Source organism: Phaseolus vulgaris, chromosome 1, assembly GCF_000499845.2.
Source record: "Phaseolus vulgaris cultivar G19833 chromosome 1, P. vulgaris v2.0, whole genome shotgun sequence".
Taxonomy (NCBI): domain Eukaryota; kingdom Viridiplantae; phylum Streptophyta; class Magnoliopsida; order Fabales; family Fabaceae; genus Phaseolus; species Phaseolus vulgaris.
In genome coordinates, this window is record NC_023759.2 from 9,245,477 (window position 1) to 9,260,564 (window position 15,088).

The 15,088-nt window shown below is 34.7% G+C and overlaps 1 protein-coding gene and 1 long non-coding RNA gene across 2 annotated transcripts; both read left to right on the forward strand.

The window, feature by feature from the left end:
* The first annotated feature begins 6,341 nt into the window (after positions 1-6,341).
* On the forward strand, positions 6,342-9,956 carry LOC137815489 (uncharacterized). The gene is made up of 4 exons (XM_068618605.1): positions 6,342-8,626; positions 8,698-9,012; positions 9,089-9,170; positions 9,240-9,956. Exons 1-4 carry the CDS (start codon positions 6,342-6,344, stop codon positions 9,954-9,956), a joined length of 3,399 nt encoding a protein of 1,132 aa, XP_068474706.1.
* A 2,411-nt stretch (positions 9,957-12,367) lies between these two features.
* On the forward strand, positions 12,368-12,958 carry LOC137815436 (uncharacterized). The gene is made up of 3 exons (XR_011081743.1): positions 12,368-12,640; positions 12,720-12,821; positions 12,905-12,958. It is a non-coding gene; the product is annotated as an uncharacterized lncRNA (long non-coding RNA).
* The last annotated feature ends 2,130 nt before the right edge of the window (positions 12,959-15,088 follow it).

Genomic DNA, 15,088 nt, shown 5'->3' on the forward strand with positions numbered 1-15,088 from the left:
GGACCTTCACTCTCGATCTCACTTGATGGCTTAGAAGGTGAAGAATGCCTAGATGAATTGGAATCATGCTCACTAACTACTACCCCATTATGCACAAACATATTCCTTTTAGAAGGACAATTAGAAGCTATGTGACCATATCCCAAACATTTAAAACATTTTTTACTAGACGATTTAATGGGTGAGAGATGAGTAGAAGTAGAAGGCTTAGACTCTCTAGGTGTGAAAGAAGAATCCTTAGAAGGAAGGTTTGAAAAAGATTTTTTAGTTTTCCAAGAGTTGGTGTAGTAACCATCATTGGGAGAGTTTTTTAAAGCATTTTTCTTAGCAATTTGGGCTTCAACCTTCCTTGCAAGGTAAACCAAAGATCCCAAAGATGAATACTTTTGAAGTTCAACAACATCTTGAATATCCTTTCTTAGGCCACTTACAAACCTAGCTATCATAGCTTCCTCACTTTCTTTCAAATTAACTTTAAGTAAAAGCGTTTCTAATTCTTTGTAATAAGCATCCACACTTAGCGTGCCTTGTTGAAACCGTTGGAGTTTCAACATGAGGTCTTTCCTAAAGTGTGGTGGCACAAAGCTAAGGCGCATTTGATCCTTTAAAGAGTTCCAAGAGTCCACGGGAGGACCCTTGTGATACATACCATGCCACCATTTCATGGCATAATCTACAAATTCTAAGGTGGCTAGCTTATACTTGTGTTCATCTTGGATCTCATGGAGCTCAAATATTTGTTCACACTTAGCCTCCCAATCTAAATATACATTAGGATCACTAGAGCCATTGAAACAAGGAAGCTTGACCGAAGGTAGCCTAGCCTTTGCATCTTGGTAGTAGCCATTTCCATGGTGAGGTCTCTCCCCTAGGTTGTGATGTCTATGTCCAAGAAATTGGGGTGGAGTTCTCCTTCTCCTATGGTTCTCTTCACGACCTAAATCATTTGAAGAACCTCTTGAAGAAGGTCTATGTGAATGATGTCCATCATGGATAGAGTGAGATGGCCTAGCTTGTTGCACCTCCATCTTTTGCAATTTCTCTTCCAAACGCCTAATGGTGCGTTGGGCTTCATGCAATTCACCAAGGACCGAAGCTTTGGAAGGAGAATGCTGCTTGTAAGATGCACCACTTGAATAGCCAGCCATTTGCAAATGAAAACAGCAAACACACAAAAACAGCAAACAAGTTAAGAAACAAAGTTAGCACAAAAAAAAATAATTTGGCAACCAAATTGTCGAAGTGAATTTGGCCAGAAAAAGAAGTCACTCTCAAAGAAATAATGTCCCTGCACCAATCTGATCTTGAGGTCTTGGAATCCTCAAATGAAAGATGTCAAAGCAAGGCACACCAATCTCAAAGCCAACCACAACAAAACCAATGAAGCAATAAAGACAAACAAGAAAAGGTATAAGCAATGAAAGGCTATAACAAAAGGAATACTTGATGTATGACAAACTCAAAGATTAATGAACAAAAGCAAGCAAGAAAATAAGGAACTCAATGAAAAAGTAGGCACACAAAAGAATACTTAAAGAAAAGCACTAGAGTAGATGAAGAAAACAAAAACAAGCTACTGGAAAATATTTTTTATGCAAACTGTGCTTGATGTTCACTGATTTAACTGGAATGATATAGAGCGAACTGGATTATGAAATTTAAACCACAGAAACTTAAAGATGTTAACTCAATAATGGCACTGGAATTACTTAAAAACAGTAAGCCAATTAATTGAGATATTTTTTCAAAATCGCTGCCAGATTACCGTATTTTTTTCGGCAGAATTGTACACTTTTTGTATTTTATTTATCATTTTTTGTGTACTTTGAATTTTTTAGTACTTCTTTTTTCTATGCTTTTATAACACTTTGAAGAACACAAATCCAGAATTTCAGAATTTTCCAGAGAGTAAATCAATTGCAATAAGGCAAAAACAGTAAGCACGTTTTTAGAAAACAGAGGAATCCTAATAGGAATGAAAAACAGAATTATGAACTAGCAAAGACATAATGGAAAATGATGTGTATGAACTTGTATAGGTCTAGAATACAAGTATGAACTCAATTCTAAAACAGAAAATGTACAAAAGATCAAATATCAAACTCAGAAAAATTATATGACACCAAAGCAAGAAACAAAAAATTCAATAAAAGTACTACAAGAAGTGACGACAATTATGGAAAAACAAGACTAAGACAAAACTTGTATGGATTCAAAAAGGAAAATACTCAAACATATGATAGGCAACATAAAGAAAACAGCAAGAAAACTCAAATAAGCCTAAAACAGAAACGTAAATTGCAAGAAATTAAAGAGCTCTTTAAATAAAGTGCTACACAACTCAACAATTAAACAAGAACACACCTAAACTCTTGATACCACATGATGTGATTCCAATAGCACACTTGAATGATTCTTGACATTCTTAGGAATCATCTTGAGTTGGTTATGAGATAGGCACTTTATCATAGAATTGGATCAAGGTTCTATGAACAAGAACTCACCAAAACTAGTGCCAAAACACAAACTCATATGGAAGTTCCACATATTGTCAAATTGAACCGATTGAATGGAACAAAAGATAAGAAAACTGAATTAGAAGTGCTGGAAATTAAAAGGCACCGAACCAAAATCAAAAATAGAAGAACAGCAGCTGGAAAATGAAAGTGCCGAACCAAAAGACAAGGAACACAAGCTAATACATGAACATAAAAAGAGAAGGAAGGAAGGAGAAGAGAAAGCTCATGAAGATGGAGGAATGGTTGGATGATCACGCCACTAGGAGGATGGAGACTCCAAGATAAGTGTGCAAGCCGCCACTTGAGGTAACCATTGAACCATCAAGATAAGACTAGTGAATAAGGCACAAAGCTCTCCAATGCTCTCTCAAAAATTGAGTATAGTTTCTCTAATTAAAATTCAAATCTAAAAAATACAAAGGAAGCACCTTAATTTATAGGCTAAGAGGTGCTGAAAAATAGGTGGGAAATTTCAAATAAAACTCATTTGAAATTCCCACAAAAAACAAGTCACATGGGAGGTGTGACCTTTTTCTACTATAACACCTCCTAAAAGCTACACCTACACCACTCTCCTAAGTCACATGGACAATGTGACTTTATTTTACATTTTCACACTCCTTTATTTAATAACCACACCTCCTAAAACTATACAAGAGTATTTCAAAGCTTGGCCTTGCCCCTTATAGGATGGACTTGGGCTTTGGCCTTCTTGGGCTTGGGCTTGGGCCTCATCTTTATTTTATGTCTTCTTTTAATTTTGAGAAGACTAGAAGGAAGAACTTCAAATGTGAGGGTGGATGTCCTCTTCCTCCATTAATAAAAGCCTCCTTTATTTGATTCTCATCACAAAGTCTCTTACATAAAAGTGGTATTCTTCTCTAGAAATTGTTCTAGTGACTGGAATAAGGTGGTGGATTCTCCAAGCATACAACACTGTATTGCTCCCTGCTACATGTATTTTGCTTGCTGGTGTGTGTTGAAAATTCCAGCGAAAAATACTGAATAAAGATGATTTAGTTACTTAAAAAATGAAGATTAATTAATCCAAAGCAATTAAAATGTTGAGGAACTTCTTTGAGTTTTACTACACTTAATTTATTCAACATTATTATGTCCCAAACATCTAATTTCAGGTTGGAATGCGGGGTTGGAGATTAGTGTTTCACGTGCAAGAATCCTTATGTCTCTTGCATTTGCTTTTGTATCACATCAAACAAAAGCTCTTGGTTGTGACATGCCATGTTTAGTATCTAAATCATAACTAGATATGATGCATTTAGTGCTCACCATGTTCCACTACTTGTCCACTACTTGAGATTATCATATATCTTTTTTTAAATCTTTATTTATTTCACTCTATCTTTTCCTTCCTAATAAGATCTGGATACCAAAATCCAGTTTTTAGTTCCCTATTTTATTAACTAGGATGATTGTTAGATGTGATCTTATATTCCTAAGGGATCTCTTTATTTATATTTTATCAATTGGGATAATTGTTAGTGATAACTATGTAGCATTTTCAAACAGCATAATTGATTAGAATATTATCAATGAGAAATAATTTTCAGAAAAATTGTGATAGTTTAGGAGGTTCTGTCATGGATGAGTCTGCATAATGCTTTCACCATTAGTCACAAGAAGGATTACTCTATTTCTAGGTCCATGAGGCTCCTACACGAAAGTTCATAACAATTGTTAAGGGATTGAACAGCTCTGTTCCATGGAATGATTATTTTTCTTGTTGAGGGATTGAACAGCTTTGTTCCATGTCCCTTATAGTTTAACAGTGTTCACTTAAGAAGGAAAAGTGACAGATCTCAACCATTTATATATCAATATTTAGATTCCTCACTTTACTTCCCAACTTAAACTCCTCATTTTAGATGGTTGAATCCATGAGGAACATGCAATTTAATCAACTGTGTTTTTTTGTTTAACTCAATATATTGTGTGCTTTAGTTTCCTAGACTTTAATTAAAAGTTAAAACTTGACATCTGATTAGGCAACCTTTTCTATGGTGCTGCTATCAAACTGTCAACTGTGGTGAGTTTATTGTGATCCACAACCCACCTTGGCTATTAATTACAAGAGACCCCACTATAGTTGTTTATGTTTCCCCTAGTTGTTAATTTTGTTCTTATCTGAATAATAGTATATTAAAGAACAAAATCCCTATTTATTTTGCATCTTGCAGAATTTATTTTATTTGGCCTATGAAAATTTGTGTTTTCATTTCAGGTTCGTGTTTATGAGTATAACATTGAAGAAATACTCATTGGAGCTGATCGTTTAAAGGATCTTACTGTCTTGAAGGCATGATCTCCTTTTTACTTTCTGAATTTATTTCTTCTGTGAATCAATTGCCTGATTTCCATAAGCAATATACTTAACATCTCTGTTTCACTTTATAACATTTTGCTTCCAAGTTGGATATCCTTTTGTTGTTGTTGTGGTTCCTAGTAATAGGTCAAGTCTTCTGTATGTTAGTTTCTGTTTTACTTTTATAATAATCTATTCCATCAAAAGGATTAATTAATCATTCAAAGTCTAAAGGTTTGTCTTCTTCTTTGGTTCATTCATGTTACTTGTTCATTAAAATAATGGTGGCTTAAAGTTGCTTTCTTTGTTAATTAAAATAGTACTCATGACGTGTTTGTATGTATATGCAATCTATTGAGCCGCAAGACTGATGACTGTCTAAATCACATATTTTTATTAATCTCTCATTTAGATAGTTAATAAAATTGTGCATGCATGTATCATACACATGACAAGATCTTAACAAATCTACAAATACAGCAATCATCGTCTCTAAAAGTTGGGCAGCAATGTTTGGCAATTGAAAATCCATTTGGTTTTGATCACACCCTCACAGCTGGGATTATAAGTGGACTTAACCGAGGCATCTTTCGTCAAACTGGGGTAACAATTGGTGGTGGTGTTCAAACTGATGCAGCAATAAATCCTGGGAACAGGTTACACTAGGATCCTTTCCGTATATGAGCTAGAATAATCCCCTTCCTTCAGCTTGGTGCAGTTCACTTGGTCAAATGTTTTTTTCATGATTGGTATTGAGTGTTAACTGGTTGTTTACATCAAATGCTGCATTTTTTACTTTTCCTATGATGCTTACAGTGGAGGTCCCCTTCTTGATTCGAAAGGAAGCTTAATTGGGATTAATACTGCAATATTTACTCAGACAGGCAAGTTATTTAACCATCACAATCAGAAGGAATTAGACCACGTTACTAAGCATTGTATGAAAATTATAGCTGAGAAAATCTTTTGGGTTCACTTGTCAAAAAAATTCTACCACTTTTTCCTTCTTTACATTGTTGATCCATTCACTTTACTTTGCATGGAGAAATGAATGTTTAAGCTGCAAGTTCTAGTTGCTCTTATTAGTTTTGCATGCTTCATGTTTTTTCCTTTCTTTTCTTGCTATTGCAGGAACATCGGCTGGTGTAGGATTTGCGATTCCATGTTCAACTGTATTGCAAATTATTCCATAGCTCATTCGGTTTGGAAAAGTAAGTGTTTCATGTATATTATTTTTATTAATATACATATACGGTCTTAAATTTGTTAAAATTGGTGATATCTATGTTCTCTCATGGATTTTATTAATCCTTCCACTTTTTATTGAAGCAAACACACAAATTTTGTGGTTTCACAAGACTGTCCAATTAAAAAAACTGGTTTACAACCAGTTTATTACCAATATTTTGAGTTGAAAATCACTTTACAAATTAAAACTGATTTCACACTATTGTGATATGGTATGCAATCTACTATATACATATATTCTATGCAGAAAAATGGATCGAAGATGGATGTATGAACGACTTGATCCTTCAAGGAGACTTAGTAAACAATTCATTATTGGAGTAAGTGAGTTTGTTTCAAAGGCAATGGATCAAACTTTTTATACTATAGAAGGAAGGATAAGGTGTCCTTGCATAAAGTGTGTCTGTGAGAAAATTCTTCCACCATCACATGTGAGGGCTCATTTGCTACGATATGGTTTTAAACCTAAGTACACAGTTTGGGTTCAACATGGAGAAGAGATGTCAAGTGAGGACAATTTTGGTTATGCATCCAGTAGCCATGGAAGAACGAAACCTGTTGATAACATTGGTTCAATGACCAATATGGTGTATGATGCATACATGCAAGAAGCAGGCATAACAAGTCATTATGATCACATGGACAACGATGATGAATATGTAGAAGAGTCACCTAATGCAGAAGCCCAAAGGTTTTATGATATGTTAGTAGCTGCAAATGAACCCATTTATGATGGTGCCACTGAGTCAAAATTATCAGTAGCTATCAGACTACTAGCAGCTAGAACGAATTGGCATACACCTGAAAAATGTTTAGACCATTTCATAAAATTGTTAGTTGATGTAGCTCCCAAAGATAATTGCATACCAAAGAACTACTACGAAGCTAAAAAAATTGTGTCAAGTCTTGGATTGAAAGCCCAAAAAATTGATTGTTGTGAAGCTGGATGCATGTTATATTACAAGGATGACAACCATTTAACTGAATGCAAATTTTGTCATCTTCCTCGGTATTTTCCTCCTAAAGATGACAAGGGAAGATACAAACAAATTCCAAGGAAGAGAATGTTTTATTTGCCAATCATCCCAAGATTACAAAGACTGTATGCATCAGTAGAATCTGCTAAGCAAATGAGATGGCATTTTGAAAACAAAAGAGAAGATGGCATACTGCGACATCCATGTGATGGGGAAGCTTGGAAGCACTTTGATAAGATATATCTGAATGTTGTTGTTGACCCACGACATGTGAGACTTGGTTTATGTTCTGATGGGTTCACTCCTTATGTCCAAGCTTCAACATCCCCATATTCTTGTTGGCCTGTATTTCTTACTCCTTATAATTTGCCCCCTGAAGTGTGTATGACCAAACCATATATGTTTCTAACTTGTCTCATACCTGGCCCAAGTAACCCAACTAAAAAAATAGATGTGTACTTGCAACCTCTTATTGATGATCTTAACCAATTGTGGAATGAAGGTGTAATGACATATGACATCTCTACAAGAGAAAACTTTGTCATGCGAGCTTGCTTGATGTGGACAATCAATGATTTTCCAGCTTATGGCATGTTGTCAGGATGGGGGACTAAAGGGAAATTAGCATGTCCCCATTGTATGGAGGACACAAAAGCTTTTACATTACCACATGGTGGTAAAAGTAGTTGGTTTGACTGTCACCGTCGATTCTTGCCTACCGATCATCCATTTAGGAGAAGCAAGAGGAGATTTACGAAAAACAGGATTGAGTTGGATGGGCCTCCTAATTTCCTAAATGGAGAGCAATTGTGGGAATTTATTCGAGACTTTCCAAAGGTGACTGATGGTCCATTTGATACCTTATTAGGGTATGGACAATATCATAATTCGACAAAAAGATCAATCTTTTGGGATCTGCCATATTGGAAACACAATTTGCTAAGACACAATCTTGATGTCATGCACATTGAAAAAAACTTTTTTGATAATGTCTTCAATACTGTGATGGATGTCAAGGATAAAACAAAGGACAATCACAAGGCAAGAATGGATGTTGCTGAATTTTGTGGATGTGGTGACTTGGAATTGGTTCAGTTACGAAATGGGAAGTTAGGAAAGCCAAAGGCAAACTACACTTTCACAAAAAAAGATGCAAAATCAATTTATAAATGGATTACAGAATTAAAAATGCCTGATGGATATGCCTCTAACATTGCCACGTGTGCAAACATTGATAAAGGGAGTATGCATAGTATGAAAAGTCATGATTGTCATGTCTTCATGGAGTGTTTACTACCAATTGCATTTCGTTCATTACCAGAATTTGTTTGGAATGTGATAGCTGAAATAAGTCGATTTTTCAGAGATTTATGTTGTAACTCTTTGAGGATAGATGATTTAATTCAAATGAAAGCGAATATTTCTATTATTATATGTAAATTGGAAAGAATCTTCCCACCAGGTTTCTTTGATTCAATGGAACACCTGGTTATTCATCTTCCTACTGAGGCAATACTCGGTGGTCCTGTCCAATATAGATGGATGTATCCATTTGAAAGGTAATCACCCAATCCTCAGTTTTATTGTTCATAATTATTGTTCAATACTTAAAACTTGACATATGGTGTAGGTTGATGAGAGATGCAAAACGATCAGTGGCTAATTTAGCAAGGGTAGAAAGTTCAATATGTGCATTCTACTTACACCGTGAAATAACTTATTTTTGTTCTCATTATTTCCAACATGTAAGCTTGTTGTCAAATACAAGTTTGAGAAATGATCCTCGGACTAGTTCAAATGAGGGAGTTGAATCAACATTGTCCGTTCTCAACAAATGTGGTCGTCCTAGTGGATCATGCAAAGAATATTGGCTAAATGATGATGAATATCGTCCTGCCCATGTACATATCCTCATCAATTGCAATGAAGTTAAACCAATACTTGAGTAAGTTAACAACAACAAAATTTGTATTGGTTACGTTTAAATTGCAGTTTATGACTGATTACTTATTTATTTCAAGGTTGTTCTTACAAGTTAACGACAACAACGAAGAGGGTTCAATGAATATACATAGACATTTTCCAGAATGGTTTAAAAACTACGTAAGTATTATTTAATTTAACAACTAAGTAAGTGTTACTTAATTTAACAACTATGTAACTATTTCGTAGGTTTATGATGAAAGGAATAGGGTGATTGACCCAAACATGAAAGCATTAGCTTGGGGACCTAATTCATCTACAACATCGTGGAACATGTACTTTGTTAATGGATACAAGTTCCATACAAAGTCATGGAGTGAAGGCAAGAAAACCACAAATTGTGGGGTGCATGTAAAAGGTGTAACAGAAGGAGGACAAGATGACTTCTTTGGCGTCATCAAACATATTTATGAATTAGAATATCTTGGTTTGAGTAAGAAGATTCCTCTTTTCTTTTGTGATTGGTTTGACCCAACCAATAATAGAGGCACCAAAGTTCATTCAGAATATAACATTGTAGAAATCAAGATGAGTGGAAGATATATTCCATATGATCCCTTCATTCTTCCACAAAAAGTAAGACAAGTTTACTATGTGCCTTATCCAAAGATATGTAGGAACTTGCGTGGTTGGAGCGTGGCAATCACAACAAAACCCCGAGGTCATGTTGAAGTTGATAATATACAAGATGATTTACCTTATCAGTTTGATGAAATGCCTAATGTGTTACCAATTAGTAGAATTGAGGAAGTAGAAGGCTTAGCTGACACATTAATTGTTGAACTCGTCAATGATGATGTTATGGAAACAGTATGTGATGATGAAGATGAGGATGAGATCAATGAATCAAGTCAAGATGATGAAGAACATGATGACAATGACATGGACAATTGGGACTTTGAATAGCTTCTGGCTAATTAAGTAGTTCAACACTGCTAAATAACTTATCCAGCTTTTAACCTCTTGTTCCCATATGCTATAGTGGGGGATGAATTATCTAATTAGTGTAAAACTTTTCTTGACAATCACAAAGGAATTTCTGATTTGTTACCTGTGTAGAAATTTTGAAATTATTGGGCTCATCTTGTTCCAGGTACATTTCAAAATTATTGTCTTATCACCTAAAATATTGTTTGCTTGATTTTGATTGGATGTACATCTTTCTGCAGCATACATACAATCAATTTTTTGTGTCAATGATTGGATAATATTTGTTTCTTTTAAGATAATCTGTGTGGCACATATTCAATTAACATGATATACTAAATTTTTAAACATTCAAAATAGTTAATGCTAAATAGAATATGTATTTGAGATGATGCCTTTGTTCGTTAGCCATCCTTTTATAGCAATTACGAATTTAATCTACAATGTGGTGGGTGGCTTAAATATAACACTTATGTTTGCTATTTGGCTTGTGTACCATCTCATGGCACTATAAAAGTTGTGCTTTTCTTTGTATCAAGGAGAACTGAAATTGAATATTACCTGATTTATTATTTACTGCATCATGGAGTCAAAAGTTCCACTCTAATTTATCTAAACTATATAATATATTCTTTAATGTGTTGGGCTAAATCATGTTTAGGAATAGGCTATTTTTTCGGACTTATAAATTTTAAAAATTATTATACTTTTAAAAATTATATGTGTCCTTTATATTTTGAAACTCTCTCTGAAATGTTTCATCCAAAATTTAATAATTTAAAAAATGAGGGTTCTACTGAAGTATTATGCAAATTATCAAAAGATAAAAAGAAATAATAGAGCTTAGCTAGGCTATTACAGTTACATTACAGCTAAAGCTATTTTGATTGTGACTGTACAAAAAGGTACAAGTTAGATAGATGTTTGGATGAACTTAACTTTGCTCTTTGTAAGGTTTATTTGTAGCATATTGTAATCCCACTTCAACAATTGGTCAGCTTTGGTCTGAACCTTGTCAGCCGATCATTCGAATTTCAGGTTACTTTTCTTTTCTTCTTCTTTCTTCTCTCTTTTTTGTGGTGAATATGGATTAGATGGAAATATATATGTACTTTGTTTACAGATTATTTTGTCCGAATAATTGTCATTTCCACCTACCCTTTTTAACTCCAACTGAGACCTAGCATAGACTTGTTCTCCCATGTTTTGTGTTGTCTGTCTCCTTTTGACTTTGTTTATGTATAACCAAACTAATAATTCAAGAAAAATCTCATTCTTATTATTCTCATTCGTACTCTTTTACAGCATGAAGGAGAAGTCTGTTAAATCTCAGGTTATCTAGATACACAAGTATAAAATTATAATCATGCAAAACATGTCTCCAAGTAACATTATACGTTAAAGTGTTTCCACTTTATGATGCCATTGTTTTTTATGATGCCATTTTTTTTCCAGGAAAAATGCCTAGAACTAGAGGAAGGGATGGTTCTGTTATCAGACATAACAATGCTAGGCGTGGAGTTCACACATCTATGCATGGTCGTCTTGCAATAGAACTAGGGTCCATTCCTTATTCTGGCCCATCACCCCAATCCTGTTTTCCTCAATCCTTCACGCCCTCTTCCTCCACCCCTTCTTCTTCTTTGACCCCTTCTTCTTCTTCGACCCCTTGCTCCTCAACCCCCTCCTCATCCTTTCGTTCTGCAGTGCGACAGGACAATGTTCCTCCTTATACCTCTCGTATTATACCAGTCTTGTCGCCCGTGGCTCCAACAGCCCAATATTTGTCTACTCCGACACTCTTTCCCACTTACAGTCCATTACAATCTACATCTACTCCCTCATTAGTTCACTTCTCTAGTGCTCCATCCGTTCATGTGACTCCTCAAATTCTAGTGCAACCCACTCTTACATCAGTTCAGCCCACTCAGGCATCAGTGCAACCCACTCATACATCAGTTCAGCCTACTCAGGCATCAGTGCAACCCTCCCCTGATACGCCAGTACAACCCACGACACACCATGATATCCCTGATGAAGAACATGATGGTAGTGGGAGGGTCATCATTCGACCAGTGGGTAAAGGGTAAGTTTATTACGCATTGAACTTTATTGTGAATTGTTTGCTATACTTCATGTTTAACATTTTGGTTTGCATGTTTTGTAGATGGACCCCTAATCATTGTGCTACTAAGGCAATTGGACATGCAATTAGGTCACAATTTAGGGGTCCTTACTATCACTATGACGAAACACCAGAGGAAGTCCAACTTAAATGGTGGACTGAATTTAAGGTGATCTTAACATAGCATTTTCACTCATTTCCATTTAAGCATTTATTATATTCATTAACTTTTATTTAAATTTGTTGTTATTTTTTATAGACTCGAGTGACTTGGGCCCCTCATGATGAGTGGCAAATTAGAAAAGTGTACGAGTCAAAGGTGAGAAAACGCCTCTCTGATATGCTTGGTAAAGCTAGGATGAAAGCAACTAGACCTAACTGGATTAGTGAACAAGCATGGATTGGTCTCTTGGACTATTGGGATTCGAAAAAGTTCAAAGAACAATCAATCCAAAATAAATTGAATAGGTCATCGACTCGAGGTGGGGCATTGCACTCTACTGGTCGTAAATCACACCTCGACATTGCATTGAGCCTAGTAAGTATCTATATTTTGTTGCATAAGCCTAAATTTAGTATATAATATCTAATATTGGTAACTTTTCCATTTATTTTAGGAACGAAAATTTGGTCGGCCGGTTCAACCCGATGAATTATTCATAGCCACACACACTAAGAATGATGGACTTTGGGTAGATAGTCGTGCCAAACAGACTTACGTAAGTTATTACTCTACTTTTGTATACATGATTTATATTTCTAACTTATTATTGTCCCACTTACAATTTTCACAATGAACTAGGAAACCTACCATGAGCGATTGAAAGCCCTCCAATCAGACAACTCTGAAGGATCAACTTCCAACAGACAACCGATCAATCCAACAACAAAACTTCAATGCTGGAAGGATGTTGTTGGAGGCAAGAGTAGAGGTCGATGTTATGGCACTGCAGACTTGGCTTCCAACATTCGCCATGGAGTGTCTTCCCTAACCCAACCTCCAATACTTGCTCCTTCCAGTGATTACTTTTCTCATAATGAACAACTTCATCAACAAGTGATGCAAGCAAATGAAAGAGCCGATCAAGCAACTCAAATAGCTGCTCAAGCAAATCAAAAGTGTGCAATGATGGAGGATAAAATAAAGTTCATGGAGCAAAAGTTAACCATGATGATGGAGCGACAACAGGGTGACACCTCAACAAGCACAAGTCAGGTTCACCATCACTATGCTCGGAACTTTGATGATCAACCCCTGCCTTGAGTTCATCATTTTGTAAGTTTTCTTAAAACAATATCTATGTATGGTACTATAACTTGTTTTTCCTTGTATTAACTAGATTATGTTTCATTAGCACCCTAAAGTTGCTTTTGGAGAAATTACCTTCATTGATGTCGCATACTGCTCTTGATGAAGTTTGTTAATGTACAAAATAATCAAAAAGTAGAAGTTTCTTTTCCTTTGGTGGGTGATTAGATAGTAGGAGATATTGATTTGTTGTAAGCAGGGTAGGCTTTAATAGCTCAACTTATGATTATGATTATGCAGGGGGAGTTAGATATCACGAAGTAGCTGCTAGGATTATGATGGTTTTCTGCTGCAGTTTTGGTGCTGGTTTTGCTGGTTTTTATGTTGTGCAAATGCTGGTTTGCTGCTGCAGTTTTAGTACTGCTTTTTGTTGGTTTTATGTTGTATAAATGTTGGTTTTCTGCTGCACTATAATTCCATTATCTTGTACTTGCTTGCAGACTGGTTTTCTAGGTCTTTGGGGGTGATCGAGTGGATGCAATTGACTTTTATACTGTTTATCAAATTGACAGATTATCAGAAGAAGTAAGCAGTGCTTTGTATGTTTATTTTACAATGATCATTAGAGTTTCACTGCTGTGGACTTAATTTGGAAAAATGTACCTCTCATTTATTTTGTTTGGTTGATTTGTTGCCTATGGTTATGGGTAACTAAGAGAGTTAGCTATAATTGTTTGTACTTTCTTTGTTTATGGGCTCGCTCCTCTTTTTTACCTCATTTTAGGAATTTTTTGTGTATGCATGCGGTTTTTTTTTTCTTTTGTCATTCTCCAGTGAAATTGAAATTTCGATGGCAAATATGTTTTTAAAAAATTTTAATAGATGTTTTACTGACCATCATATTTTTCAATTATCTCATTTCAATCTCTAGATTTACCATTTTTAAAAATATTTAAAACTTTAATTCCTTTATATCCAACTATTTATTATTATTAATAATAATAATAATATTATTACTATATTAGTATCTGTTTTTTTGAATGATTATGACCTTTGTCAGATGTAAAATAACTATTAGCATCGATATTTCATCATTACGTTGACTTTGATTTGAGTTTTTTTAGTATTAGTTTTATGCTCTTTTTACCTAATAAACGTATTGGTGTTTTTAGTGAATCTGTCCACTAGTTAAATGATTACCCATTAGTTTGTTTAAATTTGAAATTAAAAGCCAAACTTATATATAAGTGAGGCCAAGCCTAAAAGTTTTATAGAATAAGTTAATGACAAGTTTAAACATTGATGAAAAACATTTCTTCATCATATTCTCCTAAAATAATGGTATCTTTAATAATTATATTAAAAAAAAATAAACAAGTAAAAAATAGGATAAATGCAATAAAAAAAAGAGAGAAATAGAGTAATTTTATAATTGATTTCACATTAGTGAATGTAATTTTAAAATTGATTTACTTCAATAAAAAAATAGTTTTTTTTAATTATAATCAGATAATTTTAAAATATTCTTTAATAAAAAAATTTCACGTTTTCTTTTGTGTGCCAAGTAGGCTAAGCCTACACTTCTTCAAATAAATAATATAAAATATATTTTGAAGGCTAAGCCCACGCTAATTTGTGGCCAATGTGAAGGTTTAGCCTACGCTTAATTGTGGCTAGAAGGCTTAGCCCACGCTTAGTTAAAGATTGTGTACCCTGCTACTTTAAAATGCGTGGACA

Excerpts from the sequence above, each read along its gene's own strand:
- LOC137815489 (XM_068618605.1), top strand. The coding sequence starts at position 6,342 with ATGGATCGAAGATGGATGTATGAACGACTTGATCCTTCAAGGAGACTT. Across the intron at positions 8,627-8,697 it reads TGGATGTATCCATTTGAAAG|GTTGATGAGAGATGCAAAAC; the intron begins GTAATCACCCAA and ends CATATGGTGTAG. Across the intron at positions 9,013-9,088 it reads GAAGTTAAACCAATACTTGA|GTTGTTCTTACAAGTTAACG; the intron begins GTAAGTTAACAA and ends ATTTATTTCAAG.